The sequence below is a fragment of the Oncorhynchus mykiss genome, chromosome 8 (genome assembly GCF_057628025.1).
Source record: "Oncorhynchus mykiss isolate SJ-2025 chromosome 8, ASM5762802v1, whole genome shotgun sequence".
NCBI lineage: Eukaryota > Metazoa > Chordata > Actinopteri > Salmoniformes > Salmonidae > Oncorhynchus > Oncorhynchus mykiss.
In genome coordinates this window covers 17,415,443-17,434,732 of record NC_143029.1, presented here as the reverse complement: position 1 = coordinate 17,434,732, position 19,290 = coordinate 17,415,443, and the positions used below count along the sequence as shown (strand labels likewise).

Below are 19,290 nucleotides of genomic sequence, written 5' to 3'. Positions count from 1 at the left end.
GTGTGGTAAGACCACCATCTGCCAGCTGTTTGCTGCGCTGGCCGGACAGAAGTTCTTCTCCCTCAACTGTCACCTGCACATGGAGACGTCTGACTTCCTGGGGGGCCTGCGTCCTGTCAGACATACTGGGACACACCAGGTAGATACTACACCGTTAATGGTCACAATTTAAATGAACTGTAAATTATGAACCCTCTTTTTTTTTTTTTACCTTTATTTAACTAGGCAAGTCAGTTAAGAACACATTCTTATTTTCAATGACTACCTAGAAACAGTGGGTTAACTGCCTTGTTCAGGGGCAGAACGACAGATTTTTACCATGTCAGCTCGGGGATTCGATCTTGCAACCTTTCGGTTACTAGTCCAACGCTCTAACCACTGGGATACCTGCCGCCCCTAAACCCTCATAAACCCTCTATAGGGCATTAAGGTTCTTCATCATTTTAAAACTCACAGTAATTGAGTAAAATAAAAAATGCTTAAAGTAAAATTATATTTTAGTATATGATACAGATGGCCAGTCCCACTGACCCCCCCCCCCCCCCCGTCTTTGTGTGTTGGTACAGGCGGATGCTGAGGACGGCAGGTTGTTTGAGTGGCACGACGGGCCCCTAGTCCTGGCCATGAGAGAGGGGGGGGTGTTCCTCATGGACGAGATCTCCCTGGCTGACGACTCTGTGCTGGAGAGACTCAACAGGTACACACACGCTGACTATGTTCTAATATCCTCACTAGTGTACTGCTTAGAATCCCTGCCCAATACATCACTTCATTCTGAATGGTATACTAGTGTGAATATGGTAATAGAGCCGCTTTCTCACAATAGTTAGCGTATAACACTTCATTAGATATCGTTGACCTGTGACCCTGCTCTGATTGGTTCAGTGTCCTAGAGACGGAGAAGTCTCTGGTGTTGGCAGAGAAAGGAAGTGGAGATGACGATGACGTGGAGCTGATCACAGCAGAGCAGAACTTCCGCCTGGTTGCCACCATGAACCCTGGAGGAGACTTCGGCAAGAAAGAGGTAAACCATTTCAACAGACGAACCAGCAGGGCCAGAGTCTAAACCGGCCCCTAAAATTACATCCTATTCTATTTCTGCCTCTGGAGGGTCATACAGGGCCACAGCCACTTCTGTTTGTTATGTAGATGATCAGTCCAACTTGTTAACATATCTCTCTGTGTGTGTGTGTGTGTCCAGCTCTCTCCTGCGCTGAGGAACAGGTTCACAGAGATCTGGTGCCCTCAGAGTAACAGCCGCAGTGACCTGGTGCAGATCATCCAGCACAACCTGAGGACCAGCCTCTCATTGGATGACAATGACCACCAAGGTACTCCTCTCCTCCACACACCACAGACAGAATACATCTCCTCATCTAGGAGTAGCATTTGATAGGCTAGAATAGTCTCCCTACCTGTACATATCTCATTTGAGTGTAAATCTTCTTAGTCTCAAATGTGTTCATAGGTACACACCGTACCTCACTGTATTATTAAGTTCATCCATTTCTATTGTACTTCCTTGTTGTAGCTATCTCTCACTATGAACTACGACCTTTGACCCCCAACCCAGGAAGAGACATTGCCGAGCTCATGCTGGACTTTATTGACTGGCTGACCAACCAGGACTTTGGGCGGCGCTGCGTGGTCAGCGTCAGGGACATCCTGTCCTGGGTCAACTTCCTCAACCTGGTGTGTGAGCGTGACGCCGACAGCTTCATGACCATGGGGGACGAGGGCGAGGAGGAGGCTGAGTGGGACCTCCGGCTGGACACGGTCACTGCCTTCATCCACGCCGCGTGCCTGGTCTACGTGGACGCCATCGGCTCAGGTCAGACACCGGGACACTAGGTCACAGTACACTGCTTGTTGTTGATAGTGATGTTCTGGTGCTTTCGTAAGGACACCAAATTCCTAAGTTGTGCATGTGTAGGATGCTTCATGATGATTCATGATGATCTCACGTCTTTCTCTCCTTCTTGGGATGTCACAGGGACAACAGTATCTGCTGCGGAGAACGCCCTTGTGGCGCGCAGGGCCTGTCTGAGATTCCTGCATACCAAGCTGGGTGGGATCACCAAGCTGGACCAGGAGATGCTAGACGCACTGAGGGTCTATGACACCAGCCTGCTCAGGGAGCCCCAGTGGGGGGATGACTTTTTTGGCATCGACCCCTTCTACATCTCCTCAGGTGGGGACACTTTAATCCTAGATTAGAGCATGAAGCATCCCAAATGGCCATTGGACCCTGGTCAAAGATAGTGCACTATATAAGGAATAGGGTGCCATTAAGAACCCAACCCTAGACTAGAGCATGTTGTTTATAATGGATCTGTTTTTGTAAAAATGGTAATGAATGTTTCCTGTGTTCTGCCAGGCCCGGAGAGTGAGAGCAGGAGCCTGACGGACTATGCCCTAGCAGCAGGCACCACAGCAGTTAACGCCCAGAGGCTCCTGAGGGCCCTGAAGCTGCAGAGACCTGTGCTGCTGGAGGGCTCCCCTGGCGTGGGCAAGACCAGCCTGGTGGCCGCCCTGGCAAAGGCTTCAGGGAACCACCTCGTCAGGATCAACCTCTCGGAGCAGACTGTAAGAAACTTTAACTGGGGCTCTTTACAATGATAATGCAAATGTTGGATGTTATTGTCTGGATTACTATTTATTTGCATGTGTACACCTTAGGAGGTTGGTGGCATCTTAATTGGGGAGGACGGGCTTGTGGTAATGGCTGGAGCATGATAGGTGGAATGATATCAAACACATGGTTTGATGCCACTCTATTTCCAGCCATTATTATGAGCTGTCCTCCCCTCCGCAACCTCCACTGGTGAATACTATGTTGTATTGTTACATAATGTCTGAACTTTTTAAACTATACTGAACCAAAATATAAATGCAACATGTAGAGTGTTGTTTCATGACCTGAAGTAAAAGATCCCAGAAAATGTTTCATATAAACAAACCATTTATTTCTCTCAGATTTTGTGCACACATTTGTTTACAATCCTGTTAGTGAGCATTTCTCTTTTGCCAAGATAATTTGACAGGTGTGGCATATCAAGAAGCGGATTAAATAGCATGATCATTACACAGGTGCACCTTGTGCTGGGGACAATAAAGGGCCACTCTAAAATGTGCAATTTTGTCACACAACACAATGCTACAGATGTCTTAAGTTTTGAGGGAGCATGCAACTGGTATGCTGACTGCAGGAATGTCCACCAGTGCTGTTGCCAGAGAATGTAATGTTAATTTCTCTACCATAAGCCACCTCCAATGTCGTTTTTAGAAAGTCTAATACGGCCTCACAAACACAGACCATGTGTATGGCGTTGTGTGGGCGAGCAGTTTGCTTATGTCAACGTTGTAAACAGAGTGCCCCATGGTGGGGTTATGGTATGGGCTGGCATCGGACAATGAACACAGTTGCATTTTATCGATGGCAATTTGAACGCACAGAGATACTGTGACGAGATCCTGAGGCCCATTGTCGTGCCATTCATCCGCCGCCATCACCTCATGTTTCAGCATGATAATGCACTGCCCCATGTCGCAAGGATCTGTACACAGTTCCTGAAAGCTGAAAATGTCCCAGTTCTTCTATGGCCTGCATACTCACCAGACATGTCACCCATTGAGCATGTTTAGGATGCTCTGGATTAATGTGTACAACAGCATGTTCCAGTTCCCGCCAATATTCAGGAACTATGCACAGTCATTGAAGACAAGTGGGACAACATTCCACAGGCCACAATCAACAGCCTGATCAACTTTTTATTTAAAGGTATCTGTGATCAAAGGATGCAGATCTGTGTTCCCAGTCATGTGAAATCCATAGATTAAGGCCTAATGAATTGATTTCAATTGACCGATTTCCTTATATGAACTGTAACTCAGTAAAATCTTTGAAACTGTTGAATGTTGCGTTTTATATTTTTGTTCAGTATAGAATTTATAGGTACATGTTATTGTCATATTGTACTATTATTGTTTTAATTGCATAATATTGTGAAATGAAAAGCACCATAAGGGAGGAATTAAAAACACCAGAGATAGCACTCTAAACCTATGTATGATGTAATTTCCTTTCCTGACAGGATGTGACAGACCTGTTTGGGACCGACCTGCCTGTGGAAGGAGGGAAAGGGGGAGAGTTTGCATGGCGCGATGGCCCTCTCCTGGCTGGACTGAAGGCTGGACACTGGATTGTCCTGGATGAGGTATGGAATCATGTTTTTTTTTTATATTAACTCACCAGTTAATAGACATGTCAACTTGAGAGGGAATTTGCATTGTTTCAGATTACATCAATTCTTGAGTGGGACTCCAGAATAGAATAAAGCTTTAGGAGAAAAATATTGTATGGAGAAGAATACGATTTTGTATGACACAATTATTGGATAATGACGTATCTATTTTTCTCTACTTCTGTGCAGTTGAACCTGGCCTCTCAGTCTGTGCTGGAGGGGTTAAACGCCTGCTTTGACCACCGTGCTGAGATCTACATCCCAGAGCTGGGCATGAGCTTCCAGGTACAACACGAGAAGACAAAGATCTTCGGCTGCCAGAACCCCTTCACTCAAGGAGGGGGGCGCAAGGGCCTGCCCAAATCTTTCCTCAACAGATTCACTCAGGTAAGATATAAAGAGCTAGCCAAGTATTTTAGATATATTATGAATTGATATGTTGAATAAATAGTATGGTTGAACATATATTTTTGTCTTTTTGTGAAATTGTATTGGAATTTCAACTGTTTTCTCAGGTGTTTGTGGATCAGCTGACCAGTGAGGACATGGAATTTATAGGAGACTCCATCTTCCCAAACATTGACAATCAGATCATCTCTAAAATGGTGCAGTTCAACAACCGGGTAGGTAGAGGAGTCCTTTTACATTGGCTTCCATTTTATTTATTTCAAAACAACTGGTTGTTACTTGATAGGCTTTTTTGTTCTGTGACCATTGACTATTGGGAAGATTACATGTGTCCAATTTGACCCCGCTGTTCCAGCCAATGACACTGGCCACCAGCCTGTAGAGCAGCAGCTGATGTTCCTCACATTTATAACCATTAGTGGGGGGTGGGGGTTTACCACAGTCACTCTGGTTTATTTTGGGGACTTTTAGGTTTTAGGACTCCCCCAGATTCAGTGTTGGCCACCATATTTAGTCAACTAGTCATTTTTTGCTGTCTTAAACACCATTTTGCCCAGCCACTAACATTGCTTACCACTGTTCCCCTAAAAAGACAGTAAAAAGAACAATTCAGTTTCGATGGACAATAAAGTTGTATTCTATTTGATTTTGTAAGCTGGTCCTTGATGTATCTGTGGAGAGGAAGTGGGGTCAAAAAGGAGGCCCCTGGGAGTTCAACCTGCGCGACATGTTCCGCTGGTGTCAGCTGATGCAGACTGACCAATCACCAGGGTTCTTCAACCCGGGTCAGCACGTGGGGTTGGTGTACGCTGACAGGATGAGAACCAAGGCAGACAAGGCCCAGGTATGTAGACTACAACTCCTGTACATATGCACTATCTTTACTCAGTGGGTTTGTGTTCAAACTTCCTGTTTATCTCATCACATGTTTTGTCTTCAGGTGCTATCTGTGTTCAGGAAGGTGTTTGGGGAGGCCTTTGAGCCTTACACCGGATCAAGACAATTCCACATCACTCCACTCAATCTGCAGGTCAGTCATGTTGCAAACTCCATCCAGTTTTGGTTTAAAAGATATTATCAAGTAATCCTTTGAATTAATCATATGTACTGAATGTACATGGTGTCATATCTTTCATTCAGAGCTAGCTATCCGCATAGTGAATTAACCCGTGTCTTCATCCTCCTCTCTCTCTGTCATCCAGGTGGGATTCTCTGTCCTCCAGCGTAGCGGTGGATCCCCCGTGGCCCTAGACCCCCCTCTGTCTATCACCCACCAGGCACTGCGGCCCCTGGAGTCCCTGATGAAGTGTGTGGAGATGGGCTGGATGACGGTGCTGGTAGGCCCCACGGCCAGCGGGAAGACCAGCCTGGTGCGCCTCCTGGCCCTGCTCACTGGACACCGCCTCCGGGTCATGGCAATGAACAGTGCCATGGACACCACCGAGCTGCTGGGAGGGTTTGAACAGGTAACTAGTCCAGTCTAGTCACAGAGTCTCAAAGAGAGACCAAACTGGTAACTAAATGTAGTAATCCTTTGGGATTATTAACACTCTTGATATCTTAATATAGAGGGTTGTATTACAAGCTGGTTGGGTCTGTTTTCCAGGTTGACATCGTGCGGCCATGGCAGCAGGTGCTGGAGAACGTGGACTACATCGTTGCCATGGTAACACGGCGAGGTCTGATGTCATTGGACGGGGCAGGGGTCCAGGACACAGAGTTCCTGCTGAAGACCTGGAGCCTGTTCTGTCGCTGGCTGAAGGAGGAGGGCCTGGAGAGGACCGGCGGGACGGTGACCTCCGAAGCCCTCAACAAACTGGAGGTCATCATCCTCCTGCTGCAGAAGCTCAACACCAAACTCAAGGTGTTCACAGGTAATGTCAGGAACAGGCAGCAACCTGAGGGTGTAGCTCTCTCTAGAACAGACGAACACTAGAATCATAGTGGTGGTGTATGAGTAGGTGATTTATGGACTGTTTGAAGTTAAGAATCACAAACTTTTTTGGTGCTAATGGGTAATTATACGCTAGGTCATTCTACGCAGGAGCTGTGAGCAAACTAACCATAACATTTTGCTCACAGCACGTCATTGCGAGAGGAAAATGTTTCCCTATATCTTCATGTGATAAACTCTGAATGAGTAGTATAAACACCATGTGCTGTGTCCCTCACCCTTCCTCCAGACATGTCCAAGCTGCAGATGGACTTCACCTTGTTGAAGGAGCGTCTGGCCCAGCTGCAGGACGGCTGGAGTAACGGAGGCTTTGAGTGGCTGGACGGCATGCTGGTCCAGGCCCTGCAAGCTGGGGATTGGCTGCTCATGGACAATGTCAACTTCTGCAGGTGAGGAAAGCAGCCACCTGCATCTTAAATGATCACAATATAGCTAATTATACCACTAAATGTGTCACTGAAGGTAGTTGAAGATCTTGGTACAGTGTGAGTAAACAGGTCGTCTCACTTGTGTGAGGCTGGATGGCACCAGAGTGTGTTGCAGATGGTAAATGTAAGGTTAATGGGTGTTGTGTTTCTGTTTGTGTTAAGCCCCTCTGTGTTAGACCGTCTGAATGCCCTGCTGGAGCCCGGTGGGTGTCTGACCATCAACGAGCGTGGGGTCATCGATGGAACCACTCCTTCCATCACCCCACACCCCAACTTCAGGTACAATACAAAGCTTTGTGCACACACACCAACTCTGTTTGGACAGCCTAGTCTCAACTCTTCATCTCGCCTGACACTAGGCTGTTCCTGACTATGGACCCCGTGCACGGGGAGATCTCCAGAGCCATGCGGAACCGAGGGGTGGAGATCTACATCCCAGGGGAACACGAGGGGGTCTGTTGGGACACTCTGGACCTGAAGACTGTTCTCCACACCGCTGGTGTGACCGGAGACTGTGTGTGTGACCTGCTGATTGAAATACACACTGACATCAAAGCTACCATTTGGGGTGAGCTCTGAGGGAAACCTCTCCAAAATGCGTAGGATTTCAGTTGGACATCAGCTATGGTTTGCATGTTTGATTCTTCCGATAAAACAAAGGTATCCATAGATGGTATCCATAGATGGTATCCATAGATGGTATCCATAGCATGACTCCTCCAGTATGAATCTCTTCCTTTCTCTCTGTTTATCCAGATTCCCCTGCATCATGTGTCTCCTCCCTGCTCCATGCTGCAGCCCTGCTGTCCTGCCAGCTGCAGAGAGGAGTGGACCTGCCCAGTGCCCTGCAACACGCCTGTGGGGAGGCCTACTCCCTCTGCCAGCGCACTACCTCCATCCAACGGGTACCAACCAACACCACCTTGTCTATCATAGAACATCCTCTACTCCCACTGCTATAACCTCAACCAGCCCGTCTCTGTGATGTAATATACACTGACAACCAGCCTATATCTATACAGTGATATCTCAGTCCAAGACCGTAGTTATGTTCATATTATATTAGGTTCCTAGTAGATTAATTGAAGTCAGTAATAAAGACTGGCGTTTTACATGTGGTTGCAGCAAGCCCAGGAGGTGATTGAGCGCCACTTGTCCATCCTGGACACAGAGGACTGGGGCAGCGGGCTGCTGTGTGCCGGGGTGTGGCCCGACGGCTTCCCCTCAGCCCTGCTCTCCACCGAAGACTCCTGCTTCTCCTCGGTCCTCCGCGACGGACAGGTCCTCTCCTTCTGCCTCAACACACTCAGCATGCAGGGCAAGAGGTGAGACTCATAGATCACAGGTTGGACATTGGTGTTTTTCCTGATCATGTGACCAGACCTGGAAAAACAGATTATAACTTAAGCCCCAGAGTTGTACCCGGTCCTATTGCAGCTGTAATGCTAACGTTTAGCTTGACCTGTGTGTGTGACCAGGAGCCGTCCTCTGAGCCTGAGTGACCTCCAGAGGGCTCTGCAGAGCGGGGCAGCGCTGCACGAGGGCCTGGTTTTCTCCGGCGGCGTGGTGGACCTGGAGGAGGACGGTGACACCCTGCGCTTGCTGCCTACCGCCGTTAGGCTACTCACCGAGAGGGCCTCGCACTCAGACTGGATGCTCCGCACCGCCTGGCTCTCCAGCCTGGCCAAGAGCTACAAACACGCCCCTGGTACGGAGCTCATTCACTGCCCTTCCTTCAGCTTGTTATCTTTTTGGAGCTTTGTTACTCCCTACCAAATCAAATTGTATTTGTCACATGCGCCGAATAAAACAGGTGTAGACCTTACCTTGAAATACTTACTTATAAGCCCTTAATCAACAAGGCAGTTCAAGAAATAAAGTAAACACATTTACTAAATAAACTAAAGTAAAAAAAATGTCATAAAAAGTAACACAATAGAATTATATAACAATAACGAGGATATATACAGGGGGTACCGGTGCCGAGTCAATGTGCGGGGGAACAGGTTAGTTGAGGTCATTTGTACATGTAAGTAGGGGTAAAGTGACTATGCATAGATCATAAATAGTGAGTAGCAGCAGTGTACTAAACAGTGAGTAGCAGCAGTGTACAAAACAATGGGGGGGGTCAATGTAAATATGCCGGGTGGGTGCCCATTTGATTAATTGTTCAGGAGTCTGATGGTTTGGGGGTAGAAGCTGTTAAGGAGCCTTTTGGACCTAGACTTGGCGCTCCGGTATCACTTGCTGTGCGGTAGCAGAGAGAACAGTCTATGACTTGGGTGACTGGAGTCTTTGACAATTTTTTGGGCCTTCCTCTGACACTGCCTAGTATATAGGTCCTGGATGGCAGGAAGCTTGGCCCCAGTGATGTACTGAGCCGTACGCACTACTATCTGTAGCGCCTTACGGTTTGATGCCGAGCAGTTGCCACACCAGGCGGTGATGCAACCGGTCAGGATGCTCTCGATGGTGCAGCTGTAGAACCTTTTGAGGATCTGAGGACCCATGCCAAATCTTTTCCGTCTCCTGAGGGGGCCCTCTTCATGACTGTCTTGGTGTGCTTGGACAATGTTAGTTTGTTGGTGATGTGGACACCAAGGAACTTGAAGCTCTCAACCCGCTCCACTACTCGATGTGAATGGGGGGCCTGTTCCGCCCTCGTTTTCCTGTAGTCCACAATCAACTCCTTTGTCTTGCTCACATTTAGAGAGAGGTTATTGTCCTGGCACTACACTGCCAGGTCTCTGACCTCTTCCCTATAGGTTGTCTCATCATTGTCTGTAATCAGGCCTACCACTGTTGTCATCAGCAAACTTAATGATGGTGTTGGCGTTGTGCTTGGCCACACAGTCATGGGTGAACAGGGAGTACAGGAGGAGACTAAGCGCATGCCGCTGAAGGGCCCCGGTGTTGAGGATCTACCCTTACCACCTGGGGGCGGCCCGTCAGGAAGTCCAGGATCCAGTTGCAGAGGGAAGTGTTTAGTTCCATGGTCCTTAGCTCAGTGATGAGCTTTGTGGACACTATTGTGTTGAACGCTGAGCTGTAGTCAATGAACAGCTTTCTCACATAGGTGACCCTTTTGTCCAGGTGGGAAAGGGCAGTGTGGAGTTCAATTGAGTGTGTCATCTGTGGATCTGTTAGGGCGGTATGAGAATTGGAGTGGGTTTGGGGTTTCCGGGATGATGGTGTTGATGTGAGCCATAACCAGCCTTTCAAAGCACTTCATGGCTACCGACATGAGTGCTACGGGCGGTAGTCATTTTGGCAGGTTACCTTCAGATTCTTGGGTACAGGGAGTTTGGTGGTCAGTGTTGCTTGCTTCGACGCGAGCATAAAATGCATTTAGTTCATCTGGTAGGCTCGCGTCACTGAGCAGCTCGCGGCTGGGTTTTCCTTTGTAGCCCATAATAGTATGCAAACCCTGCCACATCTGACAAGTGTTAGAGCCGATGTAGTAGGTATTCAATCTTAGTCCTGTATTGACGCTTTGCCTGTTTGATGGATTGTCTGAGGGCATGGATTTCCGGCTGGATTAGTGTCCCGCTCCTTGAAAGCGTCAGTTCTAGCCTTTAGCTCGCTGCGGATGTTGCCTGTAGTCTATGGCTTCTGGTTTGGATATGTACGTACGGTCACTGTGGGGACAACGTCGTCGATGTACTTATTGATGAAGTTTGTGACTGAGGAGGTATACTCCTCAATGCCATTGGATGACTCCCGGAACATATTCCAGTCTGTGCTAGCAAAACAGTCATGTAGCGTAGCATCCGCGTTATCTGACCACTTCCCCTTGGTGGGATAGTCTTGACCGTAGATCATCCAGATAGTTTTCCAGTGATTGAACGTTGGCCAATAGAAGGGTATTGGCGGTTTACTCACTCGCCTATGAATTCTCACAAGGCACCCCGACCTTCGCCCCCTGTATCTCTGTCTCTGTGGTCAGTGGAGCTTTGTTGCTGTCTGTGTATTTGGTGCGTGTTACTCTTAAGGACTGCTTTGAGATCCGCTTGTTGTTACAGAGGTGGCACTGGTGCAGCTGGAGGCAGGGAACAGAGCTCTGAAGGCCATGTTCTGCAGCAAGCTGACTGTGAAGGGAAAGTGCCTCACTGAGCTGCTGCAACCACATAGCACAGGTAGGCTAAACTAGTCACTAAACTATTTTCTAACACTCTCTCCAGCTCTTTTACACAAATATTACATATCATAACTTCCGTCAAAACAATCACTTTTCAGAAGTTAAGAAATTGACATTAATGTTCATGTCGGTATTAGATGACTACAGGATTCTGGTGGACATGCGTTGGAACAAGCAGTACCTGGACATTCTGGCCAACACGTGTAACTTTGAAGACGAGGAGAGGTACATGGAGTTCATGGAGGCTCTCAATGCAGTGGCCAACAGGTATGTGTCTGGCTGTGTCCCATATGGCGCCTTATTCTCTGTATAGTGCATTTATTTTGACCAGGGCCTATAGGGAACCATTTGGGATATATCCTCTGTCCGGTAGTCTGGCTGTTTAGTAACTGGGGTTACGTGGTGGCTGTGGTGTTGAGTAACCTGGGTGTGATGTGTGTCTTTACAGGATCATACTGTTGATGGACAGAGAGGAGAGGGCTGCAATCGGGAGCTGTGCTATCAAGACATCAGCACACAACAGTGCACTGAGGCTGGCCACTGCTTTCTCCAAAGGTACATACTGTCGCTGTGCTGCTTCCGTACATGTAAAGGTTAATGCTAATATTGCTGGTGTTATAATGTTGCATATGTTTTTTTGACCATTAAAGGGACGGTGGACATTGGTCATCTGCCCCACCCAGTGCTGATGCACCTGCGCTCCTTCTTTGACCTGTGGGACACCTTCACACTGCAGGCCGTGCAGACTGGACAGCCCTACATATCTGACCATCTCATGTTTGAGGTTAATACCGTAGTAATCATTGTAATTCCATTTTAGTTGATGTCTCTCATTCAGTAACCGTCATCAACCTGGGCTTAAATTCTGTTTGTAATAAATAGTATCTATGGTGTCCACAGATCCTGCAGCTGCTGCAGTGGAGAGACCGGTTCTGGCAGGTGTGTAACTCGCTGCCTGCTGACTCCCAGGGAGTGTCGGTCCTCTCGCTACACTGGCAGTGGGTGCAGAAACACCTCATCCTCCGGCTTCCACAGCTACTACTGGGAGATGGCACCCATGAGTGAGTAACACCTTCCTTTTTACCCAGGAAGTAGTATTAGAATCCTCCAAAAGACCTGGACAGTAGAATCAATGAAATTTACTTTATTGTAAAAGTGGTTTTGGTTGCGTCCCAAACGGCACCCAATTCCCTACATAGAGCCATATGGGCCCTGGTTAAAAGTATTGCACTATATAAGGAAAAGTGTTCCATTTGGGACACAGACTTTGTGTTTTCTACCTGGAAATGTAATGATAGCAACCCTTTGTTATTGTACTGTTCCAGTGGCCAGCAGGAGCTCCAGACAGTGTCAGCTGCCATCCAGACTGTCCTATCCACCTCTGTCACTGTGGCTACTGCCCTGAAGGGCATCCAGAAAATATTGGGGAAACCCCTTCCATTCAAGGTAGAGAGAAAGAGACGGAACGTTTAAACCACTGTCTCAAACACCCACCTTACTCGGCGAGAGAGCATTCAACACACTATCCGAAACAAGCACCTATACTGGAAACTCTTCTATCAGTTATTGATTGGCATAACCAAGCCTTGATTTCCAGGCTTCCTCATGTTTAAGACTTGAGAGTATGGTAATACAAAACTAATATTAACCCGTCTGACTCATCGCTGTCTCCCATAGCTGGAGTCTGTAGCCGAGTGTGCATCCCGGCTGAGAGTCCTGAGCAGGGCCCTGGACGTGGGCGACCTGAGGCTGGACAACACGGCCTCCCTGTGGAGACAGGAGCTGGTCCGCCTGCAGGGAGCCGCTCTGGGCCTGGACACCAAGGAAAGCCTGCTAGAAGCCTGGGGCCTGGTCCTGCTGGCCAATAACCAGCTAGAACCCCAGAACTCCGGTAACCTGGTGCTACATACTAAAGTTGTGTCAGTGTTTATGTCATCCCTCTCCAACTATTCATTATTCAATTATATCCTGATCCCAGGTGTCCTAGACAGGCTGTTGTCGTGCGTGCAGCAGCAGCAGGGTCACATGACCTCGTGCGGCCTACTGGAGGTGCGCTCCTCTATGCATGACGAGGGGGAGCAGGGAGACAGCGCCCCTCCCTGTAGGGAGGTGTTACAGCAGCTCAGCCGCAGGGCCCAACTCTGGCCTCTCATGGAGGAGCTGGCCATACTCAACCAGCTCAGGCTCAGCACCGACCTGCTGCAGCTGGGTCTCACACAGGGGTAAGAGATGGCTACAGTGAGTCAATGAAGGAAATACATGAAGGATGAATGATTATCGAGCTTTAATTAGTGCTTCAAATAGCTTAATTGTCTATCTAATTTACTTTAAACAGAAAAGTATATTTGGCACATTAAAAACATCACACAAAAGCACCAATAATTACATAAAACGTTTAACAATACCACATGTTTTTATGTTGTATAGATAACTAACTACTGTGGACGTTTCTCCACAGTGACAGAGAGTCCGAGGACAGCCTGCGTCGCGAGGTCTCCCAACACCTGCGCTTCTGTCTCCAGTCCACCCCCATGAACGTCAGCCAGCTCCAGCCTCTCTGGTTCCTCCTCAGCAGTGACCGGGTCAGTGGTTCAACCAGTTTACCCTCGGTATAATTGTTTTTTTTTGTCCTTCAAGAGGACAATCCTGTATCTGTGCCTCAAACATAAAGGAGAAGATCTGGTTGTGTCATGTAGGCCAGTGGTTCCCAACCTTTCTTGAACCGTGGCACAACTTGGTGGGCTAAAGAAATTCTGCGGCACACCTAAAATTCCCTATGAATTTATTTAGTGGCAATGACCTAATCAGATCCATACTACAAATTATATATTTTTTCTGTGACAACCGATTAAATGGGGTGTATTTGAACCATTATCATAGTATCTTACTCATGATGATTAATTTAAGAGCTTCCCGCAAATCTGCGCTAGAAATATTTAGCTAAAATAGTTCTGAAAGATTTGGCTAAAGACTGTGGGTTTCTGCATTGTAAAGGAGTGACCATGCTCAGTTTGTTTCTATGGCAGTGGATGTGGTACAGCTGAAAGTAGTCAGACTTTCCCGTGTTGATGGTTCTCACAGACCAAGTCAAATTATACACATTCATTTGCTCGTGATGCGCACCCCTTAGATGATACAAATGTAACAACAACAGCCTGAGCGCACCCGACTTGAAACGATAGCTGTAACCATGTGCCGTTCAATGTTCTATATGACCGGATCTGATGCTCGCAAGTCAAAAGTCCATGTGTATTCCACAGGTCACAGGTTTATACATGAGTGTTCCAAAACATTAGAGATTAGGAGATGTTTCACGGCACACCTGAGAGTTCCTCAAGGCACCCCAGTGTGCTGCAGTGATGTAGTCTGCTTTTTTTCACTAATTGGTCTTTTGACCAATCAGATCAGCTCTGAAAAAGATCTGATGTGATTGGTTATAAGGCCAATATCAGAATTGGGCTGCCTGTGTACACACAACTGTATTGACTTGACTGTAGTGCCTGCATTTCTCTTCCCAGCCTGCAGAGGAGCTGCAGTTTGTGTGGTGTGATCTGCTATCAGAGGCCCTGGCGGCCCTGTGGAGCAGCAGTGTGACCTCTGACCCAGAGCGCTGGCTGAAGTGGGACCCCCTGTGTTCCGAGGGACAGATGACATCATCCAAGACACCTCTGTCACCTGAAAACATGGTAGGTTTGGTAGCTACTGTAACATCTATGTGATGTGAGAGGCTCACAGCTTGCCAACAAGCTCAATGTATGTTGTCTATGGAGATATGCATCAGGATTTTGGATCAATTCACATCACTGAAATGAATTTCCTGCTATTCCGTTTTCAATCAATTATTTCTTGATTTGAATTTAAGTGTTCCAACTAAGTAATTCTAACTGAGGAGTTCACTCACTCTTCCTGTGTCTCCTCCAGGGTCCTGGCATGCTGAGCAAAGCAGTGTGGTCAAGGTGCATGTTGGGGGTTCTTAGCAGCAGCGAGATGGGGGGTCAGTGGGACCCCACGGGGACATCCCTCCTCTCCTCATCCCGGGTCACCCTGGGGGAGTGGAGGGAGCGGACCGAACAGCTCCAAGACGTCACCGCCGTGCTGTGGGACAACATGGCTGTCCCTGCCCTGGCTGAGTTCAGGTACGCTCACTGGAGATGTTACCTCAAGCTTACGGAGAGGAATCACCGTACACAACATACAGAACACTGGCACTATAATTAGGGAAATAGCCCTTGCCCTACCTATATCAAATGACAGAATGATGCACATAATTTGGGGGCTTGCACTGTACAGTACCAGACAAAAGTTTGGACACACCTACTCATTCCAGGGTTTTTTCTTTATTTTTACTATTTTCTACATTGTAGAATAATAGTGAAGACATCAAAACTATGAAATAACACAGATGAAATAATGTAGTAACCAATAAAGTGTTATACAAATTAAAATATATTTTATATTTGAGATTCTTCAAAATAGCCACCCTTTACCTTGACAGCTTTGCACACTCTTGGCATTCTCTCAACCAGCTTCACCTGGAATGCTTTTCCAACAGTCTTGAAGAAGTTCCCACATATGCTGAGCACTTGTTGACTGCTTTTCCTTCACTCTGCGGTCCAACTCATCCCAAACCATCTCGATTGGGTTGAGGTCGGGTGATTGTGGAGGCTAGGTCATCTGATGCAGCACTCCATCACTCTCCTTCTTGGTCAAATAGCCCTTACACAGCCTGGAGGTGTGTTGGGTCATTGTCCTGTTGAAAAACAAATGACAGTCCCACTAAGCGCAAACCAGATGAGATGGCGTATCGCTGCAGAATGCTGTGGTAGGCATGCTGGTTAAGTGTGCTTTGAATTCTAAATAAATCAGTGACCGTGTCACCAGCAAAGCACCATCACACCTCCTCCATGCTTCACGGTGGGAACCACACATGTGGAGATCATCCGTTCACCTACTGTACTCTGCGTATCAAAGACATGGCGGGTGGACCTAAAAATCTCAAATTTGGACTCATCAGACCAAAGGACAGAATACCACTGGTCTAATGTCCATGGCTCGTGTTTTTTGGCCCAAACAAGTCTCTTCTTCTTATTGGTGTCCTTTAGTCATGGTTTCTTTGCAGCAATTTGACCATGAAGGCCTGATTCACGCAGTCTCCTCTGAACATTTGATGTGGAGATGTGTCTGTTACTTGAACTCTGAAGCATTTATTTGGGATGCATTTTCTGAGGCTGGTAACTGTAATGAACTTATCCTCTTTCCTGTGGCGGTCCTCATGAGAGCCAGTTTCATCATAGCTCTTGATGGTTTTTGCGACTGGACTTGAAATGTTCTCGAAATGTTCCAGATTGACAGACCTTCATGTCTTAAATTAAGGATGGACTGTCATTTCTCTTTGCTTATTTGAGCTGTTCTTGCTATTAATATGGACTTGGTATTTTACCAAATAGGGATATCTTCTATATACCACCACTACCTTGTCACAACAGAACTGATTGGGCATACCAGTTAATTGAGGCATACCAGTTAAGTAAAATGTATTCCAGGTGACTACCTCATGAAGCTGGTTGTGAGGGAATGCCAAGAGTGTGCAAAGAGTGGCTTCTTTGAAGAATCTCAAATATAAAATATTTTGATTTGTTAACACATTTTTGGTTGTTATTTCATAGTTTTGATGTCTTCACTACTATTCTACAATGTAGAAAATAGTAAAAATAAAGAAAAACCCTTGAATGAGTAGGTGTGTCCAAACTTTTGACTGGTACTGTATATACGGCAGCTGTTCATATCTATTTGATATAACTATTTTAACTTTATAGCTTTAGTGCTCAGTCTCCCACTCTCGCGCTCTCTCTCTCGGTCCTCTCAGGGCTACTGACCTGCGGCTGCAGGGCGTGGTGTTGCGCCGGCAGCTACAGTCCATATCAGAGCTGTTGCCTCCAGGGCTGCAGGAGAGCTACACAGAAACCTGTGAGAGCCTGGTGGAGGACCAGGACCCTCTGGTGGCTGCCCAGGAGGTCCAGACCACCCTCACAGACTTCCTGCCCCCTAACCAACTCCCCGAAGGCCTGCTGGACGCCCTACTCACCTGCCTTCATCAGTTTGTCCAGAACAGGGTCCAGGGCTCCATCCGCGTCCAGGGCTTCAGCCAGCTGGTCCGCTCTGGGGTCTTCTGGGTCAACATGGGCCTGCTGCAGATCAAGACCTGGACCCCACAGACCATCTTTGACCCGGCCGTGAAGAGGGCCTACAAGCTGGACTACGCCCAGGAGGAGGTGGGCCACTGTCAATGCTGCGGTCTCTTTTATCTTGTTAACACTGTTACGAACCCCTTTGGCCCTGCAGTCTAGGGAGATGGAAACGAGACCCCTAACATATCTCATGCAAATCATAACAGTGAAAAGGAACAGTGAGAACTAAAAGAAACAGACAACCTAGATCTACCATCAAACACTGGGGTTTATTGTTCAAACACACGGTAATGGGGGGGGGGCTGAGCTGGACCCAAGAGAAGAACTAATAAGTATCCCCAAAAGAACCCTAAGCTAGTCTAGCCTGCTTCACGAACAGCTAGCTAACTAACCAATAAAATACAGTGGGTGGTCCGCCCAGTTCTAACTAGGGTACTTAGACAAAGTTTTCCTACGGGTAATGTATTCCCATGGGCGACTTGGCTTTGTACCCACTTTTCCCACCAACAAACAAACAGTCATACACCACAACAATACATACTCACATAATAATGGACAAATGTGACATGTAGGTGCAAAATCAAAAGAGATAGCTCAATCCAAAGAGAGAGAGAGATTGGGAAAACAAGGGAAAGGGGATGTGATTGGGTAAGGGAAAAGGAGCAGGTGTGTCTTCAGTGGCGACTGATTGGCGACTGATGACTGCCACCTGTGACTAGGGCAGAAGGAGATAAAACAAATACACACAGGATACTTGTATCCATAACACACTGTATGGTAGTAGGGGAGATATCAACAGTCTCTTCTCTTTTAAACATTGGAGTAGAGTGTCATTCTCTTCCCCTATATGTGAAGTTGAGGTTGCCTCTGCCTCTCTTTCCCAGCTGGCTTTGCTGCAGGAGGAGTGGAGAGGACGCAGTCTGTCCTCTCAGTTGTTGACTGGAGCTGAGCTGGAGGAGAGCAGCACCACTGATGGCTTCCAACATCCTCGCATCAGGTGAACAACATACACAATAACAGAAGAACTCACTGTGTCTGACCTAGAACACCATGACATGTATTATGTATTGGCTACAGTTGTTGATCAGATAGTTCTGGTTGACAGTTTTTTTGCCAGACAGGGTCTTTCTAAACTTCATTGTCTCTGTGATGATTCTGCAGGTACCTGTGGATCCGTATGCAGCAGGTGAAGGAGCAGATAGCAGAGCTCTCCAGAAAGCAGGCCTGCAGGCCCAACGAGCCCCAGTACGGCAGGCTCTTCCAGGAGCTGCAGCACTACCTCTGCAGCATAGGCCAGCCGGCCTCCATAGAGGATCTGCTCTCTCACCTGCTCAAGGCCCTCCAGGGGAGCGGCACCAAATCCAGGTCGGGGGCTCAGGGCCTGCTGAAGGAGGAGGCCGTGTGGCAGGCCTCGCAGCACCGCTTCGCCCAGAGGCTGGCGGAGGAGTACCCGCTTTACCCTGATGTAGTGGGGCCCCTGAGGACTGCCATCCTCCAGCTGAGGCATGGTATGAGACTGGTGGCATCCCAGGTGGCCTCTTCCCTCACCCCGATTCCAGGCCTGCCCAAGCTGGTGTCCTGCCTGCTGGCCTTCCCCTCTGTGTCCCCCAGCATGCCTTCCTACCTAGCCAGGGCAGACTACCTGTGCTCCAGGGGCTGCATGGATGTTCTGAGGGGCCTAGGGAAGCTCTTACCCCAGCAGGACCTGGATCACGTGGTCCCAGAGCCAGGGACGTTACTCCTGAATGCTCTGTTGTACCTGCAGTGCCACGCCCTCTCCACTGGTCAGCTCAACCAGGACACACTCAAACTCTTCAGACACATCTGTCAGGTGAGTGTCACACGTTTTGATTGGATAACATGGGATGTCAACTTTTTAATTGGTGTTTGTGGTCTGATCCTATTGATTGACAGGTGGCCCAACCAGTGT

The 19,290-nt window shown here is 47.8% G+C and overlaps 1 protein-coding gene across 3 annotated transcripts in view; it reads left to right on the top strand.

Moving 5' to 3' along the window:
- The window catches only part of LOC110529504 (midasin), a 61,787-nt gene that overhangs the window by 23,210 nt on the left and 19,287 nt on the right, over positions 1-19,290 (top strand). For 2 of the 3 annotated variants that reach the window (XM_036984899.2, XM_036984898.2), the window contains exons 30-63: positions 1-139; positions 567-697; positions 886-1,024; positions 1,202-1,331; positions 1,574-1,831; positions 1,994-2,191; positions 2,378-2,586; positions 4,095-4,217; positions 4,434-4,631; positions 4,760-4,867; positions 5,308-5,496; positions 5,593-5,682; positions 5,855-6,118; positions 6,259-6,526; positions 6,836-6,995; positions 7,197-7,313; positions 7,394-7,602; positions 7,791-7,939; positions 8,160-8,359; positions 8,513-8,742; positions 11,057-11,170; positions 11,310-11,439; positions 11,621-11,727; positions 11,823-11,956; positions 12,073-12,233; positions 12,498-12,618; positions 12,850-13,063; positions 13,151-13,394; positions 13,631-13,754; positions 14,691-14,858; positions 15,094-15,308; positions 17,039-17,444; positions 18,245-18,357; positions 18,522-19,191. In XM_036984899.2, coding sequence (XP_036840794.2) covers positions 1-139; positions 567-697; positions 886-1,024; positions 1,202-1,331; positions 1,574-1,831; positions 1,994-2,191; positions 2,378-2,586; positions 4,095-4,217; positions 4,434-4,631; positions 4,760-4,867; positions 5,308-5,496; positions 5,593-5,682; positions 5,855-6,118; positions 6,259-6,526; positions 6,836-6,995; positions 7,197-7,313; positions 7,394-7,602; positions 7,791-7,939; positions 8,160-8,359; positions 8,513-8,742; positions 11,057-11,170; positions 11,310-11,439; positions 11,621-11,727; positions 11,823-11,956; positions 12,073-12,233; positions 12,498-12,618; positions 12,850-13,063; positions 13,151-13,394; positions 13,631-13,754; positions 14,691-14,858; positions 15,094-15,308; positions 17,039-17,444; positions 18,245-18,357; positions 18,522-19,191 — 6,430 coding nt within the window. Of the gene's footprint in view, positions 140-566; positions 698-885; positions 1,025-1,201; positions 1,332-1,531; positions 1,832-1,993; positions 2,192-2,377; positions 2,587-4,094; positions 4,218-4,433; positions 4,632-4,759; positions 4,868-5,307; positions 5,497-5,592; positions 5,683-5,854; positions 6,119-6,258; positions 6,527-6,835; positions 6,996-7,196; positions 7,314-7,393; positions 7,603-7,790; positions 7,940-8,159; positions 8,360-8,512; positions 8,743-11,056; positions 11,171-11,309; positions 11,440-11,620; positions 11,728-11,822; positions 11,957-12,072; positions 12,234-12,497; positions 12,619-12,849; positions 13,064-13,150; positions 13,395-13,630; positions 13,755-14,690; positions 14,859-15,093; positions 15,309-17,038; positions 17,445-18,244; positions 18,358-18,521; positions 19,192-19,290 lie in introns of all 3 variants that reach the window. The other variant, XM_090242697.1, reaches the window with a different exon arrangement.